The sequence below is a fragment of the Heteronotia binoei genome, chromosome 5 (genome assembly GCF_032191835.1).
Source record: "Heteronotia binoei isolate CCM8104 ecotype False Entrance Well chromosome 5, APGP_CSIRO_Hbin_v1, whole genome shotgun sequence".
Lineage (NCBI taxonomy): Eukaryota > Metazoa > Chordata > Lepidosauria > Squamata > Gekkonidae > Heteronotia > Heteronotia binoei.
Window position 1 is genome coordinate 29,881,846 of NC_083227.1, and position 21,904 is coordinate 29,903,749.

Sequence of the window (21,904 nt, forward strand, 5' to 3'; positions counted from 1 at the left end):
AGTATGGGCAGTTTAGCAGGCAGCAGTAAACAGCAAGAGACTTCTGAGGCGGTTAAAAGGGAGCCGGTCAGAGTCTCTGCAAGAGAAAATAAGGGTGTGCCACCAAAAAGATATGGTTTTGACACTGATGTGAATTATCTGGGCAAGGGAAACAGTTTGCCAGATGGAAAGCCAAAAGGCTGTGTAAGTGCACCAGAGGTACATGTGGATACTTCCTTCACTAGGGAAGAAGGAGGATATACTTATGTATATGATGACCATCCTAAATCATATCCCAGTGTGTTAGAACTGTTGAATGAGATGTCTCTTGGAGAGGAAGGAGACACCTGAGCAAAGCCTGAAAGGCAAGGCTGTAAGCAATAACTGAATTAAGAAGGGTGCAATGTACAATGAATAAAGTGCTGGAATGTAGAGACAATGCTGTAACGTTAAACAAACCTACTGTTTGAAAACTATGTAACTAAACTATGTGACTATTGTAAAACTGGACTGAGATGTAACAATTTCTAAAAAACTGCAAATGTTATGCAATGTGAGAAAAACCTGAAATCTGTAACAAGTCTGTAAGCAAATGTGAATTGAAAAATATGTGCGCTTGTATTGAAATGATACGGTACTGTGTGTTACTAACAAGTCTGGGAAACAAGCCAGCAAAAAAGATAAGGCAAGTGCTCAGTCTGGGCAGAGAGCCAACTGAGGAGATATGGTCAGTCTGGGCAGAGTGCCAACTGATAACAATGTGCTTGAAGGTTAATTGGCAAGCGGAGAAAAATGTGTGTGTGTCCAGGAGGAATGGAAGTAACTGAACTGTGACAGTAACTGAACTGTAATGTATATATTGAAAGCTACGTAATCTATTTATTGATGAAGAAATAATCAATATGTATAAGCAATGTTGTGATGGATGGATGTCAGCACCGCTATAACCTGAGGAGGGGTGTCACTATTATGTGTAAACAGACAGCTTATAGCATGTGCTGCAAAACAGAAAGTAGACCTAGAGGCTTAGATGATCTACCTGACAGCAGGTGGCTGGCTGCCAGAAGTCTTACATCAGCCAGCAGAGTCAGCATGACACAGCAAGTTGCTGATTGGCTGTCCCATGTATAAATGTACAGAGTAACAGTGGTGATTGTGGGTTTATGGAGTTGGAGTTGCAGCGGAGCATATTGTCAGTCAGGAGAGTGAGTTGGTGTAAATAAATGTATATAGTGGTTTTACAGCTACTGTGTACAGCCTTCATTCTTGCGTCGCTAAGCATCACCCTCTGGGTCTCTCTACGCGCATCGACACGGCGACCAGAATTACACATAGTACTCCAAATGAGACCGCACCATCGATTTATACAGGGGCATTATGATACCGGCTGATTTGTTTTCAATTCCCTTCCTAATAATTCCCAGCATGACGTTGGCCTTTTTTATTGCAATCGCACACTGTCTTGACATTTTCAGTGAGTTATCTACCACGACCCCAAGATCTCTCTCTTGGTCAGTCTCTGCCAGTTCACACCCCATCAACTTGTATTTGTAGCTGGGATTCTTGGCCCCAATGTGCATTACTTTGCACTTGGCCACATTGAACCGCATCTGCCACGTTGACGCCCACTCACCCAGCCTCAACAGATCCCTATGGAGTTCCTCACAATCCTCTCTGGTTCTCACCACCCTGAACAATTTAGTGTCATCCTCAAACTTGGCCACTTCACTGCTCACTCCCAACTCTAAATCATTTATGAAAAAGTTAAAGAGCATGGGACCCAGTACCGAGCCCTGCGGCACCCCATTGCTTACCGTCCTCCACTGCGAAGACTGCACATTTATACTCACTCTCTGCTTCCTATTACTCAGCCAGTTTTTGATCCACAAGAGGACCTGTCCTTTTACTCCACGACTCTCAAGCTTTCTAAGGAGCCTTTGATGAGGAACTTTATCAAAAGCTTTCTGGAAGCCAAGGTAAACAACATCTATCAGGTCTCCTTTGTCCACATGTTGGTTCACCCCCTCAAAGAAATGTAACAGGTTAGTGAGGCAAGATCTTCCCTTGCAGAACCCATGCTGAGTCTTCCTCAATAACCCGTGTTCATCAATGTGCCTACTCATTCTGTCCTTGATAATGGTTTCTACCAACTTTCCCGGTATTGAAGTCAGACTGACTGGCCTGTAATTTCCTGGATCTCCTCTGGAACCCTTTTTAAAGATGGGGGTGACATTTGCTACCTTCCAGTCCTCAGGAACGGAGGCAGATTTCAATGAAAGATTACAGATTTTTGTTAGAAGATCCACAAGTTCAACTTTGAGTTCTTTCAGAACTCTCGGATGTATGCCATCTGGACCCGGTGACTTATTAGTTTTTAATTTGTCTATCAGTTGTAGGACCTCCTCTTTTGTCACCTCAATCTGACTCAGGTCTTTCAACACCCCTTCCAAAATTAGTGGTTCTGTGGCGGGCAAAAAGTTCTCGTCTTCCACAGTGAAGACGGAGGCAAAATATTCATTTAGCTTCTCAGCCATTTCCCTATCCTCCTTCAGTAATCCTTTTACCCCATGGTCATCCAAGGGCCCCACTGCCTCCCTGGCTGGTTTCCTACTTCTAATATATTTGAAGAAATTTTTATTGTTGGTCTTTATGTTTTTTGCAATATGCTCCTCATAGTCCCTTTTGGCCTGCCTGATCACAGTCTTGCATTTGATTTGCCACAGCCTGTGTTCCCTTTTACTAATCTCACTTGGACTGGTTTTCCACCGCTTAAAGGAGTCCTTCTTACCTTTTACAGTTTCCATTACTTACTTTGTTAACCATGCAGGCCTTTTCTTATGCCTGTTTGTGCCTTTCCTAACTTGTGGTATGTATTTTATCTGAGCTTCTAGGATTATAGTTTTAAATAGTGTCCAAGCTTCCCCAAGGGTTTTGACCGTATGTACCTTTCCTTTCAGTTCCCTCCTCACATGCCTCCTCATCTCAGTGTATTTACCCCTTTTAAAGTTCAACGTGGTTGTGGCGGTCTTTTTTGACAACTCCCTATTTATACAAACGGTGAAATCAATAACATTATGGTCACTGCTCCCAAGTGGCGCAATCACTTTTACATCTCATCACCAAGTCTTGGGCATTACTTAGGACCAAATCCAGGATCGCCCCACCCCTGGTAGGTTCTGAGACCATCTGCTCCATAGCAAAAGAACAGCCAGTTCACTAACCTTCCTTGCAGATGAACAAATTTTGAGCCCAGTTGCACTTTTAAGACCAACAAAGGTTAATGCATGGTGTGAGCTTTCATGTGCACACACACACACTTCCTCAGAGGAAGTATATGAGGAACTGGGCATGCTCACGAAAGCTCACACTTCGAATAAACCCTTGGTGGTTTTAAAGGTGCAGTTGGACTCAAAATTTGTCCTAATGCTTCTGACTAACAAGGCTGTCCATTTGGATCAATCTTCCTTGCAGATATTATTTCCACTAGGAAGCTGGCCTTTAAAGACAGGAAGTACAGTAGACAGGAGAGCAAAGTTTGAAAGGGGAAAGCATGAGCTCATTCTGCATTTCCATCCTTGGCCAGTTACTTTTGTGATGAAAGGGGGGGGGGAAGTGATTTGTTATAGCAGCATCTGTTGTTCACGGTTTCACTGTCAGCTACATGGGTTTCATAACTGCTATGCAGGACACAGTAGAGAAAAAAAATAATTTTAAAATTATACGGAAGATGCCATCCTCAGATGCCATCCTCAGATTTCATCATTAGATGCTCCTTGGTATTCAAATCAGGCCTCACTATAATAATGTAGCATTTGAGGAAGAAGATGCAGCCCAGTAATCCAGTACTGGAAGCCAAGATGGAGAAGATCTGCACGGCTACCATGTATTTCCCCTTCGTGCTCAGGTAGGTGGGCACAAAGGACACCCAAACACTGCAAAAGACCAGCATGCTGAAGGTGATCAGCTTGGCTTCATTGAAGGCCCCTGGAAGCTTCCTGGCCAGGAAAGCCACCACAAAGGAGATGGCTGCCAGGAAGCCCATGTAGCCCAGGGCACCATAAAACATGGCCAGAGACCCTTCATTGCATTGCAGGGTGATCTGACCAGGCTGGGAGTGCATGTCAGAGTCTGGGAAGGGGGGAGAGATCCCAAGCCAGATGACGCACAGGCCGACTTGCACAACAGAACAAGAAAGAACAATGGAGTTTGCCAAGCTCTTCCCCAGCCATTTCCTCATCCTGTTTCCCGGCTTAGTCGCCATGAAGGCCACCACCACAGTGATGGTTTTGGCCAACACAGAAGAGACAGCAACCGAGAAGATGATGCTGAAGGTGGTTTGTCGGAGAAGGCAGGTCACCTTCCTTGGCTGCCCAATGAATAGAAGGGAGGACAGAAAGGAAAGCAGGAGGGAGATGAGGAGAACGTAGGTGAGGTCCCGGTTGTTGGCTTTGACTATTGGAGTATCCAGGTATTTGATGAAGATTCCCAGCACAAAACATGTAGTTATGACCAACAGCAGGGCAAAGAAAACCAAGCTGATCCCCAAAGGTTCCTGATAGGACAGGAAAGTTATAGCCTTGGGGACACATTGAGTCCGGTCCTTGTTCGGATACTGATCTTCTGGACACTTGTTGCAGCGGTCTGAATCTGGAAAGGCCAAAAGTGAGTCAAGTATCACTAGAAGCTACCTTTCACATATAACGTTAGCCTTGGGCCTCCACTTTCTCCATTGTGGACTATAGTGCTCCGTCTCTGATGCCAGGCCCACATGGATTTGCAGATGTAATGGACACTAATAACCTAAAACTCATACACCTCCTGCTTTATGGACACTCAGCTGTGTTGGACTATAAGCATTTGGCCCTTGTGCCAGCTCAATATGGACATTTTCCCTGTATAGACTATGCAGCAGTGTTTCCATCCAGGCTCTAGCTTCCTGCCTGTGCCTGCTATTGTGTGACTGTTTATGCCTGCCCTGCAAAGAGGACTCTGTACTGCGCTTCCCAAATGAGCTGCCCAGCCCTGTAAACCACAGCTGCACTCCAGAAGACAGCACTAAAAGCAGCCCTAACTGAAGCCATGCTTCTGAAATGTTCTAAAACAATTCCAGTTCCCGCAAAGAGCCATACAGAGATGTGTGAGCCACATGTTGCATTCCAGGAACCAGGCATGCTTTAAAGATGTAAATGAAGAAGCCTAAAGTCAACAATAGACTTGCTGCAACGTCTTCACACCTAACAAACTATTCTTCCTGCCAATCATCGAGGCAAGCGTTGTTACACAATAGAACATGGTTAAAGATGAGCATCTGTCAACTGTCTCATCTTATCTCAAAGACCTCTTCCATTGTGTTCGCTACAGTGTCATAATACTTAGATACTAGATTGACCACTCATATTTTTTTGTTTTAGCAATGGTTTGTCCTAAGTAAAACCATCCTTGCCCATTACTCCTTTTGTCAAAATCATGGAAGCCATCTCCGAGGTGATGTCAGGTACCACATGACATCACCTTAGGACATGAATTTGGCTATTAGAAGGCCGGTTTTTGGCCATTCCAATGTGTCTCTGACAGTGCCCCTAACCTTGCTGTCTGAGCCACCCCCAAATACCTGATCAGTACTGGACCCATTATAGCGAGATATGCTGGTTGTTTCTTGCTCCCCCTTCCCTTATTGTCTTCACTATTGGACTGTTCTTCTTCAAGACTGGTAAAGTATCGCCCTATCTATGTTTATTTCCTATATGTTTCCCTATCCAATTTCCCCTCTTTATTTTCCTAGGACTATGTGATTGTTGTGTGATTCATTTTTCTTGTATGCTTGAACTATTTTTCTAATAAAACCCCATTTTTTAGTTTTCACAATCTACTTGTTACTTCAAGAGAACTCCTGGGTAGACTGACTCCTGTATACACAGGTTATTGACCCCCATGCATTTGCCACATTTGCCCGCCTAAATTAATTCCCCCATACATCATTCGAGAGCAATTTGGCTAACAAATACTCAGGTCTACTAGTCTTTCATAAAATATATGTTCTTTAAAACTTCTAAACAAGTTCTAATCCCCAAACATAAGCATAAAAACATGTTCTGATCCCCAAACATAAAAGCACGTTCTAATCCCTAAGCATAATAGAGGAGCCGGAGAAGACTAAGATGGGAATCCTGAACTGGTAACATGTAATCAGAGATGGAGAATTCAGAACTAGAGGACATGCTGTATGTTGCAGGAAATGTCAGGTTCAGTCCTTAGCACCATCCATTAAAGGGGAGGTCTTGAGCGTCGCTGGTACATGGCGGACGCAACTTGAAGGCACTCCTGAACAACCCCCGCTACATCATGTTTATACTCTCACCAAACTCAGGCTTTGGGAATTATTTCAATGGGACAGCAAACAAAAAACAAACGGAGGTCGATCTCGAAAGAAAAAAAATGGGTGGCAGAATTCTTTAAAGCGGACAAAGCAGAAAATCATGGAAGCCATCTCCGAGATGATGTCAGGTACCACATGACATCACCTTAGGACATGAAGACTAAGATGGGAATCCTGAACTGGTAACATGTAATCAGAGATGGAGAATTCAGAACTAGAGGACATGCTGTATGCTGCACGAAATGTCAGGTACAGTCCTTAGCACCATCCATTAAAGGGGAGGTCTTGTTCAAAAACCAGGAATGACATCTGTCTAAGTGCCAATCAGAATTAGGGTTGCAAATTCCCTCCTGGAAATCCCCCAGAGGAGGATGGGGGGACTTACTAGGAGAAAAAGTCTAGACCACATTCCTGGTGTTGCAAAGGAAGTCATCACAAAGCAATGCTCTGGTATTTGATTAAAAACTCCATGGTAAACAATCTTTCTACCATGGTTTTTTTTAATGAAATAATAGCATATTGCCCAGATGTCGCTGGTGTGATGATGTCACTTCCTATGTGCACTGGCTATATGGTCTGGGCCTTCTGCTTTCTGCTGTCAAATCCCCCAATGACCAGACCACCAGAGGGGGCTGGCAACTCTAGCAGAATTGAAGGAAAAGGATTTACAGGCAAATTTGTTCACACAAGGGATTAAGTAGTTCCATCAGTGGCTATTAGCCTCAGCGTATTGTTGGAACTCTCTGTCTGGGGCAATGAATCTCTGTATTCTTGGTTCTTGGGGGGGCACAGTGGGAGGTCTTCTAGTGTCCTGGCCCAACAGATGGACCTCCTGATGGCGTCTGTTTTTTTGGCCACTGTGTGACACAGAGTGTTGGACTAGATGGGCCATTGGCCTGATCCAACATGGCTTCTTTTATGTTCTTATGTTCTTAAGTATGATTTAAGCATAAACAGAGCACAGTTAGAATAGACACCCCTCTGTGGTCACCGCTTTTGCTTCCTGCCATCTCGTGAGGTGATATCTTTCAACTCTCTTTGTTAAAAGCTGTTATGGGGATTCATTTCTACAAATCAAGAACATTCCAAAAAAAAAGTGTAAACCAATCACAGCACCTGAATGAAATCTTGGACTCCTTCCCCAGGCCCACCTTTCCCCTGTGGCTCATCCTACCTTCCTGAACAGAAATGGTTCCTTCCTTACATGGAACACAAGCGTAGCAGCACACCGGCTTTTCTTTCACAATCAGTTTCATGGATCCTGGTGAACAGCTCTTGGTACACCTGGATTGGGGCAGGGTCTAGTCAGAAAGCCAAAGGGCAGTCAAGAAAAGAAAAAGTTCAGCAGTAGTTTTATCTATGGCCACATATCTTAATCTTATAATGAACTCAACATATCTTTTTGGGAGAGAGGAAGGGAAAGGAGATTGTAAACCACTCTGAGATTCTGAGTGAAAGGTGGGGTATAAATTTAATGTCTTCTTCTACCTCCTCTTTAATCAACCTCTCTTCCGAGAGACCAACATGGCTACCCTCTGAAACAATCTTGATATTAGGGGCACACAGGAGGGAAGAATGCAGCTGGACCTCTCCAGATACATTCTTCCCTTCTGTATTCTCCCAAAATCAAGATTGTTTCAGAGAAAGGATGGGACAGTCAAATAATCCAACAGGGGGCACACTGGTAAAATGAATGCCCCTGTTATTGTGGTCCCAAGTGGCCACTTCCATCAAGAATTGAACCCATTAAAGTAGGAGTCATATATTTTCTGATTTTCAAGTCCCCAAATGAATTAGAGCTAAATACATTTTGAAGGAAATAGCAGTCTACATGTATTTAGAAAAATTGGATGCCACCATTCCTGACCTGCTTGAGGCAGCTGACAAGCATTTTAAAAACCCAAGCCAAAACTAATGAGAACAATGAGAACAATAACAAAATAATCCAAGTTCATAACATTGATAGGATGAATGAATGGGTTACCCACCTGATTATACCCACGGGGCCACACTATGGCATCGAGATCAATGGAGACCTTCAAAGATGTGGATGCTGGTTTCTCTATACTGCCAACTTTTACTCCACCACAGGATTTGTTGGCAAACACCACCCAATTTACAATGTCAAGGTCTTCTTCTGGGTCCCTGTTCCCCTCCACAGAAGTATTGTAAAATTGGAGGTTCCTCAGGAAAGGATAAAGCTGGAATGACAAAGAATACACAACTTTTTGAAACCAGGCTGTTTCTGAGAGCCAGTGGGGTGCTGTGGATAGAATGGCAGACTGGAACCCAGGTTCAAATCCCAATGTCTACCATGGAAGCTCACTGAGTGACCTTCAGCCCATCACGAACTCTCAACCTGGCCTAACTCAGAGACCCATTTTCGTGAGACAATTGCAGTGAGTGGAATGACATACAAAAGCCAGTTTGAGTCCCAACTAGGGAATAAACCAAGATATGAATAAACAAATGCAAATGTTCTATATTTTAGCCTGGCCTGTTTGGATAATCTCAGGAGATTAAAGACCCTAGCACACACATGCCCAAAGACTCACTGTGTTTTAGCCACTCCCCTTCCCCCCACATATTCACGAAGCTCCCAAGGTTCCTTCAGCAGGATAGGCAAGCATACAATGGACCATTGAATTAAAAATTAAATTTCAACTGTTTTCTGTTTCACGCATCAAACCATATTGGGCTGTCACCATCAGAAGACAATTGACAAAGACTGGGCTGTAGTATCTGCTACAGACCGTGCCACTCCTGAAGTTAGTCCTGGGAAAACCTGACTATGGAGTCTTTGTGCAGTGGCAGAGCCTAGGAAGAAGTTGATCCAAACAGACACAGAGTAGCCCCAGGCAGTGATGAGAAGCAAGCTGGGTACTCATTTGACCGACCTCGGAAGGATGCAAGGCTGAGTCAACCTTGGGCCGGCTACCTGAATCCAGCTTCTGCCGGAATCGAACTCAGGTCATGAGCAGAGAGTTCAGACCACAGTACTATAGTACTGCTGCTTTACCACTCTGCGCCGCTATAGCACTCATAAAGGCACTCCTAAATGTGCACACTTTCAGCTTATTAGTATATTCGCAATCATCCATGATTTCAACCAACTTAGCATTTCCATTGAGACACAGGCCAAGCCAAGTATACAAATGTATACAAATGGAAAGTGTTACTAGAAATGTTGGGGTTCTCCTCTTTTTGATGGGGGAATTAGCAAGAGGTTGACCTAGGTAGAGCTATTTTTGGGACCAGGGATCTTTCCACCAATAATACAAAAGTCCAGTATCGAAAGGAAGACTCCAGAGTTAAAATAGTTTTAAAAATGTTTACTAAGAAAAATATGTAAAAACACCATCACACATAAAACAGTCAGCATATACACACAACCAAGGAGCTAGGAAAATAGAGGTGAGAGATAGGGACATTTAGGGTTTATTATAAAGGCAATACTACCAGTCCTGATGTGAAGACGTCCATTTAGAAATTAAAGATGGGGACATGCACAACCATCATGCTACATCTGAGAGGCCCATTATTTAGAGTAATGGTGGGACAACCTGTCTATGTGCCCAGATTGAACAGGGAGGTGTGGTTTGCACTCATGTTTTATAGTATTTGGAGGTGTGGAGACCACTTTGGGAGTTATGATGACTCTTAATAGTCATTGGTGGTTCTTTCTTGAGTATCTGAATAGATTCCAAGTTCAGGACAGAAGGTGAGAATGACCCCTAATGTTTGTCCTGATGGGCCATGATGGGCTTAATGTTTGGTATCAATCTGTTTTCGATACTCTAAGGAAGAGTCAGGACTGAAACAAAAAGATTTGTGCAATGTGGTCTGCATTAGCATAGAGGTAACACAAAAGGTGCTGAGTTGGAGCAAGAAGGTAGAGAAGATTAGCCATTAGTTGCTAGCCAGAGATTAAGAAATGAGCAATACTTTACCTGAGACCCCTTTGTTTCTACATATTTCATTGCTGGGTGGAGGAAGGAAATTTAGACTGGGGCTGCTGCTATTCTACTGAACCACAAGCACTGTTTACATGCTGTATTTCCATTCCGGCATGGCTTCTCTCTCTTGATCTGTTTTTCTCAATGAACCATGGTTCAGACTGAAAGACTGGGAGAACCCATCTCTTAGTGGGGTGCTTCCCCACTAAGCAGAGTGGTAAATGCAGTACTGCAGTCAGAGCCCTCTGCTCATGACCTGAGTTCGATCCCAGCAGAAGCTGGGTTCAGGTAGCCGGCGCGATTGACTCAGCCTTCCATCCTTCTGAAGTACCCAGCTTGCTGGGGGGATAGTGTAATGACCGGGGAAGGCAATGGCAAACCACCCCGTAAAAAGTCTGCCATTAAAACATGGTGAAAGCAACATCACCTCAGAGTCGAAACCCACTGGTGCTTGCACAGGGGACTACATTTACCTTTTTCCCCCAGGTGTAGGCAGCGCCCCTGGGTAACAAAAGTGCCATGAAGTCACAGCCTCTGTATGGTGATCATATAGGGTTTCAAACAAGAAACATTCAGAGGTGGCTTGTGATAGCCTGTCTCTGTGTAGCAACTCTGAAATTCCTTCATGACCTCCCATGCAGATACTAACCTGGGCTGACCCTGCTTAACTTCCGAGATCTGACAAGATCAGGCTAGCCCGAGCCCCTCAGTTCAGAACTGTATATAAATCCCTTATTAACTAATCCAGGTTCCACAGGGCCTGCAAGATGGAGCTCTTCCACCAGGCTTTTAACAGAGCCAGCGGGTGTCCTTTTAAAGTCACCGCTTTCCCCAGCATGTTATCATCATGGTGCTTACGTTGCGTGGTTAGCTACCAATCTACATGCTGTTGTGTGGTTTGTTGCCAGCAGTGTTCCCTCTAAGCTGAGTTAGCACGAGCTAGCTCACAGATTTTTAGCCTCCAGCTCACACATTTTTGTCTTAGCTCAGGAAGGACGACCCCAGAGCACACTAATTGATGCAATAGCTCACAACTTTAATGCCAGTAGCTCACAATTTAATGCCAGTAGCTCACAAAGTAGAATTTTGGCTCGCAAGACTCTGCAGCTTAGAGGGAACAATGGTTGCCAGTGTTTGAATGATTGTTTCTGTGCTGCCTCTGATTTGATAGTGCCTGTTTTTATGTTTTAATCTGGATATGTGGTTTTAATTTTAATATGTTGTTTTACTGTTGTAAGCTGCCCAGAGCCTACTTGTGGGATAGGGCGGGATGTAAATAAAAAAATTAAATTAAATCAAATTGATGTAAACTAATTAAAAATGAGAACAGAATGAAATTATTGACAGTGTTACATATCATACTTGCCACGACTGCACCCTTTGACGTTCCAGTTTGTCTCCTCCTCCCACCATTAGTGGACTTTTCCTGGATTTGTATGCAGATTGTAAGGCACGAGCCACAGCCTGAAGAGCAACATAAATATCGTGGCCATCATACAGGACTCTTTCAAGCACATCCTGGGTTGGAGTTTCCATTTTATCCTTCTCGGCACATCTCTCCCGGCCTTTCGCAGACTGCACATATTTGGAATATGAGCAATTAAAAGCTTTCTCCCCAAACTGCTTTGTACGAGTGAAAAGCGTGTCAGAGTTGTGACGTGTTTGCCTTTTTCTTGTCTGGATTACAGACAACGAGCCATGCAAATCTTTATGTGCACTGATGATCTGCAAAGACATTGTGATCCAAACTTTTCCCGCAATGGAATTCATGGTGTTATCAATTGCTTTCTTCATGTATGTGAAAAAAAACAAGAAGGTAAAGTCTCCATACAAAACCAATACATTAATTTTTGTCAGGTTCACGGATAAAGCAATATCTTCCACTTCTGCTACCATCACTGCAATAAATGCTTTCCCTCCTTCGATGTTGTGTGAGAAGGCGACACAAATACCTCTACTGGTCATCAAAGGTACCATGGTACTTGTGAACTTCACTCCATCCTCGGTGTCTGAAGCAATCAGACCAGTCCATGTCCACCTGAAGTGCAAGAGCAGTTTGATAACCCCCAGAAAATAAGTATTCTCTTTGGCATTTCTCAGGTAGAAAATTGATAACTGAGTTTTATCATCAGTTTTCTGCTCATCAGATCCATAAGCGACCTGTTGAGGAAATGGAGACCCTGCTGTATGATTCATGTTTTCAAGATGAAAATGTTACACACAACCCAAAAACTAGGGATGACAGTCTCCAGATGCTAGTGAGGTATCCCTCAGTTTTTGGACTTCACCCAGATGCCAGCCTGTTTTTCAAGTGGAGGCCACCACTCCCCTGCAAGTGGTGAATTCACAGCTTGCCGGGCAGGCACCTAGGGTGCCCACTTCTCCCCAACCACTAAAAGGTATGGAAATGGGAGACGGAAATCATGAGTGTGTGTGTCCTACATGATGCTGCATTCCTGATGCCTCCCAGAATCCCCCACCACCACATCTCCTTGCTGGAGAGAAGATGGACCTGGCAACCCTACTCAAAAACTGCAATGTCTTCACAACATTTCTTAGAAGCCAGAGAAAGTGGGAAAAGGAGGTGCTCCATGCCAATTAACAGTGCAGCTCCAGCATTCCTGCTGTGAATACATGGCAGGAACAATGGGGCTACCCATTGGCAGATTCCCCATAGTTTCCCTGCTGCATTCTCCCACTCCTGATCTTTTGCAACTTTGCTTTTTTATATATTGGTGACTGAATATTAATATATCATTACACCAATGTGTCTATCACGTTCTTTCCCTCCCAAAAAGTAAATCTTTATCGCTTTTGTTGTGGAGACATGCCTTTCCCTTTATCTTCTTTAACTGAAAAAGATAGATACTTGGGGGGTTGTGATCCTCATATCAAAAAACACGTCCTTTTCATGTTATTCCACCAAATCTGACACTTCGGGTAGATATATTTTTTGTCAAAGGGGATCTGGATGGTAAGTGTGTGACAATTGTCTCTATGTACGCTCCTGACAATGGCCAACTGGACTTTATTAAAACTGTTTTGAGAGATCTAAATAATTTCAAACAGGGTGAGGTTCTCATTGATGGAGACGTTAACTTCCATCATAGATCCTAAATATGACAAAACATATAAAACCAGACCTAGGAAAACTTCATGCCTTCAACCTACTGACTTGCAAAAAATTCTGGAAATGTGTATTTCTGGAAATGAAGACTGCTATTCTCTTCAAAATGTATTTAGCTCTAATTCATTTGAGGACTTGAAAATCAGAGAGAGAGAGAGAGAGAGAGAGCACCTTTCCATGTTGTTAGCAGAGATGATAGTTTGCAAAATGTATGTATACTTCACAGGGACAGAAGCTTCTCTCAAATCATCTTCTAATTATACTACAGTCTCTCCAATCTTGGGTTTTTTTTATTCCTTGCTCCCCTTCTTGACTATTTTGAAGAGACTGCAAAAAAGAATTGTCTTCAGATTTTTCTCCTATTCATACCTGTGGGATTTTGTAGATGCTCAATATGCTGGAAATGTAGTTAGAGATGTCAGTGGTCGCTCCTTCAAGAACAGCCAATGGATTATTCTGACCTCCACAGTGGTAGTTGGGGACGTTCTTCCATTCCACAGATGTCAGATCTAACATGGCGTCGTAGGTCAGCCTTTCACTGGACAAGGTCTCATAGATGTTGTAGCCCAGAGTAATGTTGGGCAAGAGCCTGGGATTCCGATTGATCTCATGAACGCTGAACATGAAGGACAGGAGGTGCCAGAACTTTGAATTTTCAAGCCTGCAACGTACATAGAAGTGAAATAGTATCATTCTCCATGACATGAAAACAGCTTCCGAGATTTCACCTTTAAATCAAGAGGATGCTTCTTGGATAAGCCCACCTTGCTGAAATTAAAGAGGTATGGGTTGCTAACTAATGCTTGCAAACAAGACTTTTCTAACAAATCCTATGGAAGTTGTCTTGTTTGGAAAGAGATGAAATATTACCATCCTAAATAATACCTGTTCTAAGCTTTCAGCAAGAAGTAAAAAAAGATTACTGGAGTGGAGACCAGTGTTCCCTCTAAACTGAGTTAGCGTGAGCTAGCTCACAGATTTTTAGCCTCCATCTCACACATTTTTAGTTCAGGAAGGATGACCCCAGAGCACTCTAATTGATGCAGTAGCTCACAACTTTAATGCCAGTAGCTCACAAAGTAGAAGCATTGGTGGAGACATAACAGAAGTTCATGAAATTATAGCTGGGGGGAGAATGTGGATATAGGGTACTTTTTCTTCCTCTCACAAAATATCTACGCACCTCCACACATCCAGTGAAGTTAATGTACTGTTGATTCTGGACAGACAAAAGGAAATATTTTTTTACTCAATGACTGCAATCACACACACTCAATAATGCACTTTCAATCCACTTTCAGTGAGCTTTCTAACTGGATTTTATTGTGTGAACTGGCAAAATCCAGTTGGATTGTGGATTGAAAGTGCATTATTGAGTGGATTGAAAGTGCATTATTGGGGAAAAGTGTAGGTGACTGAGGAAGGCAATGGCAAACCACCTCGTAAAAAGTCTGCTGTGAAAACGTTGTGAAAGCAACGTCACCCAAGAGTCGAAAAATGACTGGTGCTTGCACAGGGGACTGCCTTTACCTTTTAGCTTAATGATGTCATAGGCAGGTCTAAAATGAGTAGATCACCATCCCTATCTCCTCGAGATACAAAGGTCTTCCGCATGTGCCATTACACCTGGATGCAGGGCTCTTTTTTTGTTGCAGGAATTCCTTTCCATATTTGGTCACACATCCCTGATGTAGCCAATCCTCCTGGAGCTTAGTGCAGTAGGCCCTGTGCTAAGAGCCCTGTAAGCTTGTGGAGGATTGTCTACATCAGGGCTGTGTGGCCTAATAGGCAAAGGAGTTCCTGCTACAAAAACAGCCCTGCCTGGATGCCAACTCATGCTTTCCTTCCAGGCTGTCCACATCCCCACCTGCGTCTTCCCTTCTTCTGCCCATCCACGAGCCTTCCCACTGACCGTACCATTTTCCTCGATGGTACTGGGCTGTGTGTGTACAGAGAGTCACATCAGTGCCATGCCTGCCAAAAGTGCCAGGTTTGTTAACAAATGGAACAGAGCAGTTTCTTTCACATTAAATTTGAATTATTATAGAATGTTTACTCCCCCCGCCCCCAAGAATTAGTTGTATTTCCTATATTGCAGCTGCAGGTCAAATGCATGTGGCAACCTTAGTATACAGTGATGAAGGGGACTGACTGAGAGGGGGGAAGCAGCTCCCCCAGCATTTTAAGCTTAGAAAAAGTAGTCAAAGCCCTGCCTGTGTCTGATCACCGAGCAAAGAACAAGTCTGTTTCCTTCTGTCAGGGGTGGGCAAACTTGATTAACAGAAGAGCCACAGAAGAGGGAAGGAAGGAAGGAAGGAAGGAAGGAAGGAAGGAAGGAAGGAAGGAAGGAAGGAAGGAAGGAAGGAGATAGATAGATAGATAGATAGATAGATAGATAGATAGATAGATAGATAGATAGATAGATAGATAGATAGATAGATAGATAGATAGATAGATAGATAGATAGATAGATAGATAGATAGATAGATAGAGGAGGGAGGGAAAGGTGGGAAGAAAGTAACTTTACCTTAACACGTATTCTTCAATCTGTCAGCTGGCATGGCTTGGAGAAGCAATTTAAGGAGAGAAATGCCTTCTCCAAGCCAAACAACAGGGTGGTGGGGGATTTGAGAGCCACTCAATATGTACAAAAGAGCCACATGAGGCTACCGAGCTACAGTTTGCCCCCCCCCCCCGGAGTTTAAAGTTATGCTAGGAAGAGGGGGAGGAAACAAACTCAGGATAATAATCATCCACTATGCTCTGTCAGGCAGCTAAAGGTGAACCTCACCAGCTGAAGTGCTTTGAAATGGCCAGTTGGGCCCACAATAAGTGTCTGTATATATACTCAATCTGTCCCCAAAGGCAGGACAGCAACAGCACAAGGACAGTGATTTACCAGACATGGACATCAGGACACAGGGACGGTCCCTGGGAGGACTGCAACATATGAAACTGTAATCTATCACCACCATGTAATCTCTTACGGGAGCAGGAAGACGTAGGGAGCCCTGTAGAAACGGACATGCGTGGGTAAGAATGACGCTCCAGTTGTTGAGAGGAGCCCGCTAATGATGTGGTCTCCAGGGCTGTAATAATTTAATTCACCTATTCGATCTTCCTTCAGATTCAGTGGGCACTTTGCCTTCAGCACCCCATAGGCTGCGTGGGGCAGCAGAAGCAGCAACAAGAGCAGCAGGAGCAGGAGCAACACCATCCTGACCCTGCTTGCTTCAGTCTCTTCCTTGTGGAGGCACGGAGCTACATGTGAGGCTAATGAGAAGGAGCCAAAAGCATCTCCTGAAAAACTGAGACTACAGTGTGGCCAGACTGATAGAGCCACATCTGCAGATCTTCAGGGGAGAATGTTGAGCCTCAGACTGGCATAGTGGCCCCTTCCACCCCAAATATCAGCCAAAGCCACAAGGAGGTATTTATAGACTGGTTTTTTCAGGGCATGTTTGTGAGGAGTTACATCATGTTGATTCCGATGTTTATGTTATTGCTTTCCAAAGTGATCTTTGGAGAAGTCCCTTGAGTTTTAAGCTAGAAGATGATGAAATCATCACAGAAACAGAAGAAATAATAACTGTGGTTTTGATCATTGTAATTGGGGAGCGAGATTCAGGTGCTTGGCAGCATCCGGGACTCTCTGGTGGCTCCGTGGACAGGAGCACAATTGAGGAAAACAGGATTGTAACAATGCAGCGGAGCAAGTTGATGTTCTGACATGGGTCATTGAGGAAGGCAGATTAAATGGGCCTGAGTTTTACTGAATAAAGAGTTTTTAAAGAGCCAGAATCAATTTCTTTATGATGTATATTAAATCAGTAAATTCCTTTGGCAGTGAATTCCGTGTATGAATGACTCTTTGGCTGAGGAAGGACTTATTTTATCTGTTCTAAGCCTACTGCTCCTTAATTTTATTGAGTGCTCACAAGTTCTTCTATTGTAAGAAAGGGAGAAAAGTACTTCTTTCTCTCCCTTCTCTATCCCACACATAATTTTGTGAACCTCTGTCATGTTATTCCCCTCAGTCTTTTCCCCCCTTCAAAGCTAAAGAGCCCTAACCTCTTTAACCTTTCTTCACTGAAGAAGAAGACTGCAGATTTATACCCCTTCTCTCTGAATCAGAGACTCAGAGCGGCTTACAATCTCCTATATCTTCTCCCCCCACAACAGACACCCTGTGAGGTGGGTGGGGCTGAGAGGGCTCTCACAGCAGCTGCCCTTCTCAAGGACAACCTCTGCCAGAGTTATGGCTGACCCAAGGCCATTCCAGCAGCTGCAAGTGGAGGAGTGGGTAAACAAACCCGGTTCTCCCAGATAAGAGTCCATGCACTTAACCACTATACCAAACTGGCTCTCCTGAGAAGGTGTTCCATCTCCTTAATCTTTTTAGTTACCCATTTCTGCATCTTTTCCAAGTCTTTTTTGAGGTGAGGTGACCAGATTTGTTCACAGTATTCCAAATGAGGCAGCATCATAGATTTGTAAAGGGCCGTTATGATATTGACTGACAGGGCTTTTTTTAAGCAGGACTGCACAGGAACGCAGATCCAGCTGGTTTGGCATCAGCAGGTGAGGTCTAATATGCAAATGACTTCCTGCTGGGCTTTTTCTTCAAGGAAAGTCCTACTGGCTGATATGTTTTCATTCCCCCTCCTAATAATCCCCAGCATAGCATCTATACAGTCACACACTGAGTTGACATTTTCAGGGAGTTATCTACCATGACTTGAAGATGTCTCTCCCGGTCAATTTTCAGAATCCATCAACGTACATTCATAGTTAGGATTTTAAGGTCCAGTGTGCATTACATAACCTGCCCACTTGGAACATAATTTGCCATGTTGATAACCTGCTTGCCCAGACTCAAAAGATCTCCCTGGAGCTCCTTACAGGTTTCCCTGGTTCTCACCACCCTGAACAACTTCCCTTTCAGAATCCATGCTGATTTTTCCGCTTCTGTTGTGAAGCTCCCAGGACCACCCTGGGCTACTTGTTTAGTCTAACCTACCTCACAGTGTTGTTATGGGGATAGAATGGTAAACAGTAGTGTACACCACCTTGAGCTCTTTCGTTTAATTTAATTTATTCAATTTGTATCCCGCCCTTCCCGACAAGCGGGCTCAGGACGACTCACAACATTTATTGACATAACATTGGTTTCATGTCGGGAAATCCCAGCTGCCTCATTCGTTGGGACTGGGTAAGACTACACTGCATCAGCAATTGGATAATGAAGACTCTGTCACCAGATTGGCTTTCCTATTGGCTCTACTCAGTGTCACCCGCCCACTGTAGACTGTGAGATGCTCCCCCAACTGCCAAAACGAACTTGCCTCAGACAGAGACACATCTCTGCTGCTTCTCCAGTATCTTCTGCAAACTTTGTCTTTTCTATTGGCTCTACTCAGTGTCACCTGCCCACTATAGACTGCCAAACACTCCCCCAGTCGCCAAAATGAACTTGCCACAGACGGAGACACAGCTCCACTGCTTCTCCACCATTTCCTGCGACCATCTGTGGAAAAATCTGGCCCCTTCCACTTCACAGCAAAAAAGGCACAAAGCCACTCTGAAGCCCAAGTTTGAGGCCTTCAGCTCCTGCAGCCTAATTTTGACATGGCTGCCAGCAACGGCCTTCTGCCCCAAGCTTACCCAAGGCCTGGCCCTGCTGGGAGTGTTTCCTGCCCCCTGGGAAGTGCAAGCCAGACTCTGTTGCTAGGCAACCCAGGCTACTTTTCTCAGTAAAGGAAGAGGTCTCAGGCAAATAGAATGGCATACAGGCTACTTTTCTAAGTAAAGGGAGAGGCCTTAGGCAAATAGAATGGCATACAGTCCACCCTCCAAAAGCAGTGATTTTCTCCAGAATGGGAAGAGAGATGTGTTGTCTGTAGTTCAAGGCACCTCAGGGTGCCTTGATGCTACCAGCAATTTCCTCCCCAGGAACCACTGTTGCCAATCTCCAGGTGAGGGCTGGAGATCACTCAGAACTACTCTCCAGATGACAGACCATCAGCTCCCCCCTGGAGGTGGGGGACAGAGTGAATTCCTTCACTTGGGTGAGTGGGAAGACAGCAAGGCTGGGGGGCATTAACCCAGAGGCCTTTAGTAGTTGTTGGGGAATTCCTAAGGTGCTGCTACAGGCCTCTGAGGGAGAGGCCTTTCCTCCTGGGAAACAACAGTTGACAATCTCCAGGTGAGGGCTAGAGATCACTCAGAATTACAACTGTTTTCCAGATGGAAGAGATCAGCTCCCATTGTGGTGGGGAAGGGGAGTGAATGCCTTCACTTGGGTGGGTGGGAAGACAGCAAGGGTGGGGAGGCACTAACCCAGAGGCCTTTAGTGATACCTTTCCAGGTTGGTGGGAAATTTTCCTGGAGATTCTGGAGTTTGAGGAAGGCATACAGTTTAGGGCTTCAGAGTGGGGTCTGCCAGATACAGGTTCTTGCTGTGGAAGTTGACTGAGTGACTTCAGACCAGTCACAGGCTTTCAGCCTAACCTGCCTCTCAGGGTTGTTGTTCAGATTAAAGGGGAAGAGGACAATGATGTAAGCTACTTTGGCACCACACACACACACTGTGAAGAAAGACTATTCTTTTCCTATGTAGAAACCTGAAGTCAGAGGGGCAAGTAAAGGGATGGCTCCACCTGGGGTTGGTTATCCTATGTCTGGCTGCTTGCTACTGTTCAGCAGTAGCCCCCCATGACAGCCACTGTGGCATGGGAGTTAAGGCTTCAGAGCAGGTTCTGCCATATCCAGCTTCTTTCTATGGAAACTGACTGAGTGATTTTGGAACAGTCACAGACTCCCAGCCTAACCTGCCTCACAAGGTTATTGTTCAGATTACATGGGGGAAAGGAGAATGATGTAAACTGCTTTGGTCCCCCCCCCCACCCCACCCCATTGTGAAGAAAGACTGTCATTTTTAATGGTGCTGAAATTGATCAATTTAATATTATACTAATTAATTGGAAGGGAAATTGAGTGGACTACTAAATTAATTATTTATGATAATTAGTTAACTAGCAGCAAGTATTGGAAGAACTGATACGGGGAGGATAGAGTGAAAGCCAGGTGAGGATAATTGGGAACAACTGTGAGGAGTATACTGCGAGTCCACTCCAAGTTAGTGTAGATGTTGGCCCAGGGGATTCCAGTGCTCCTGGGGAGGGGAAGATATGACGGTGGGAATAGACAATTATATAAGGGAAGGAGACAGAGACAAATCAGTGCTCGGCCACCTTCCAGTCTATTGCCCATCCCAACGGTGGCAGGTAGTGGGCCTAAGAGGAAATGCTCGTCTCCGTCACTGGTGTTATGCAACGCCAGGTCCATCAATAATAAGACCTCGACCCTTAAGGAGTTCTTGCTCCGGCAGGACGTGGACCTGGCTTGCGTGACCGAGACCTGGGTGCGGGACGGAGAGACAGTAGCTCTCTCCCAGATGACCCCCCCAGGCTACTCGGTCTTTCACCAGTCACGGAGTAACGGGCGGGGGGGAGGGGTGGCATTATTCATAAGGGAGGCTTACTCCTTTCGGGCTCTCCCGGCCCCAAAGATCGATGGCATCGAGTGTGTCAGTCTGTGGTGGGATGTTGGAGAGGGGTTGGCGATCTGGCTGGTGTACCGTGATGACCTCCAACGGCAACTGGATCGAGGCGGTGTAGCAGTGCTGATGTTATTAGATCTGTCGGCTGCATTTGATACGGTCGACCATCGGCTACTGATCCACCGCCTCGCCGACATTGGGGTCAAGGGGTCTGCTTTACAATGGCTCTCCTCCTTCCTCATGGGTCGGGGACAAAGGGTGGCGATTGGGGGTGAACGATCCCAGAGGCGCACACTAGATTGTGGGGTGCCTCAGGGAGCAGTCCTCTCCCCGATGTTATTCAACATCTATATGCGCCCCCTTGCCCAGATTGCCAGGAGGTTTGGGCTGGGTTGCCATCAATATGTAGATGACACCCAGCTCTATCTGCTAATGGACGGCCGGCCCGCCTCCCCCCCGGAAGACCTGGATCGGGCGTTACAGGCTATCGCAACGTGGCTTAGACTGAGTGGGCTGAAGTTAAATCCGGCAAAGACAGAGGTTCTCTGTGTGGGTCGCGGCGCTCCAGGAGGGGAAATATCCCTCCTGACCTTCGACGGTGTGCAGCTAAAGGCGGCGCAGCAGGTGAAGAGTCTGGGTGTCTTGCTGGAGCCTTCATTATCAATGGAGGCCCAGATAACAGCCACTGCCAAGTCAGCATTCTTCCATCTGAGGCGGGCAAAGCAGTTGGCCCCTTTTCTGGAGCGTCGGGACCTAGCAACGGTGATCCATGCGACGGTCACCTCACGATTGGACTACTGTAACGCCCTCTACATGGGGCTGCCTCTGTGCCGGACCCGGAAGTTACAACTAGTGCAAAACGCGGCAGCCAGGCTGTTGCTCGGTCTCCCAAGATGGGAACATGT

The 21,904-nt window shown here is 45.1% G+C and overlaps 2 protein-coding genes across 2 annotated transcripts in view; both read right to left on the bottom strand.

Moving 5' to 3' along the window:
- LOC132571225 (zinc finger protein 709-like) overlaps window positions 1-21,904 on the bottom strand; it is a 1,224,940-nt gene that overhangs the window by 953,819 nt on the left and 249,217 nt on the right. The gene's annotated exons all lie outside the window — the stretch shown is intronic.
- LOC132570995 (vomeronasal type-2 receptor 26-like) lies at window positions 3,716-16,655 on the bottom strand. Its single transcript, XM_060237631.1, has 6 exons — window positions 16,426-16,655; window positions 13,808-14,099; window positions 11,674-12,471; window positions 8,344-8,556; window positions 7,530-7,656; window positions 3,716-4,626 (listed from the first exon to the last, which is right to left on the bottom strand). The coding sequence occupies exons 1-6, from the start codon at window positions 16,653-16,655 to the stop codon at window positions 3,716-3,718; spliced, it is 2,571 nt and encodes an 856-aa protein (XP_060093614.1).

Bases quoted from the DNA above. Each gene is read 5' to 3' on its own strand.
- LOC132570995 (XM_060237631.1), bottom strand. From the start codon at position 16,655: ATGGTGTTGCTCCTGCTCCTGCTGCTCTTGTTGCTGCTTCTGCTGCCC. The intron at 12,472-13,807 runs GTATGAATAGGA...TTTCCTCAACAG, and splicing joins GCATCTACAAAATCCCACAG to GTCGCTTATGGATCTGATGA. The intron at 8,557-11,673 runs GTATGATATGTA...TTGTCATTCCAG, and splicing joins AAAGGGTGCAGTCGTGGCAA to CTTTATCCTTTCCTGAGGAA.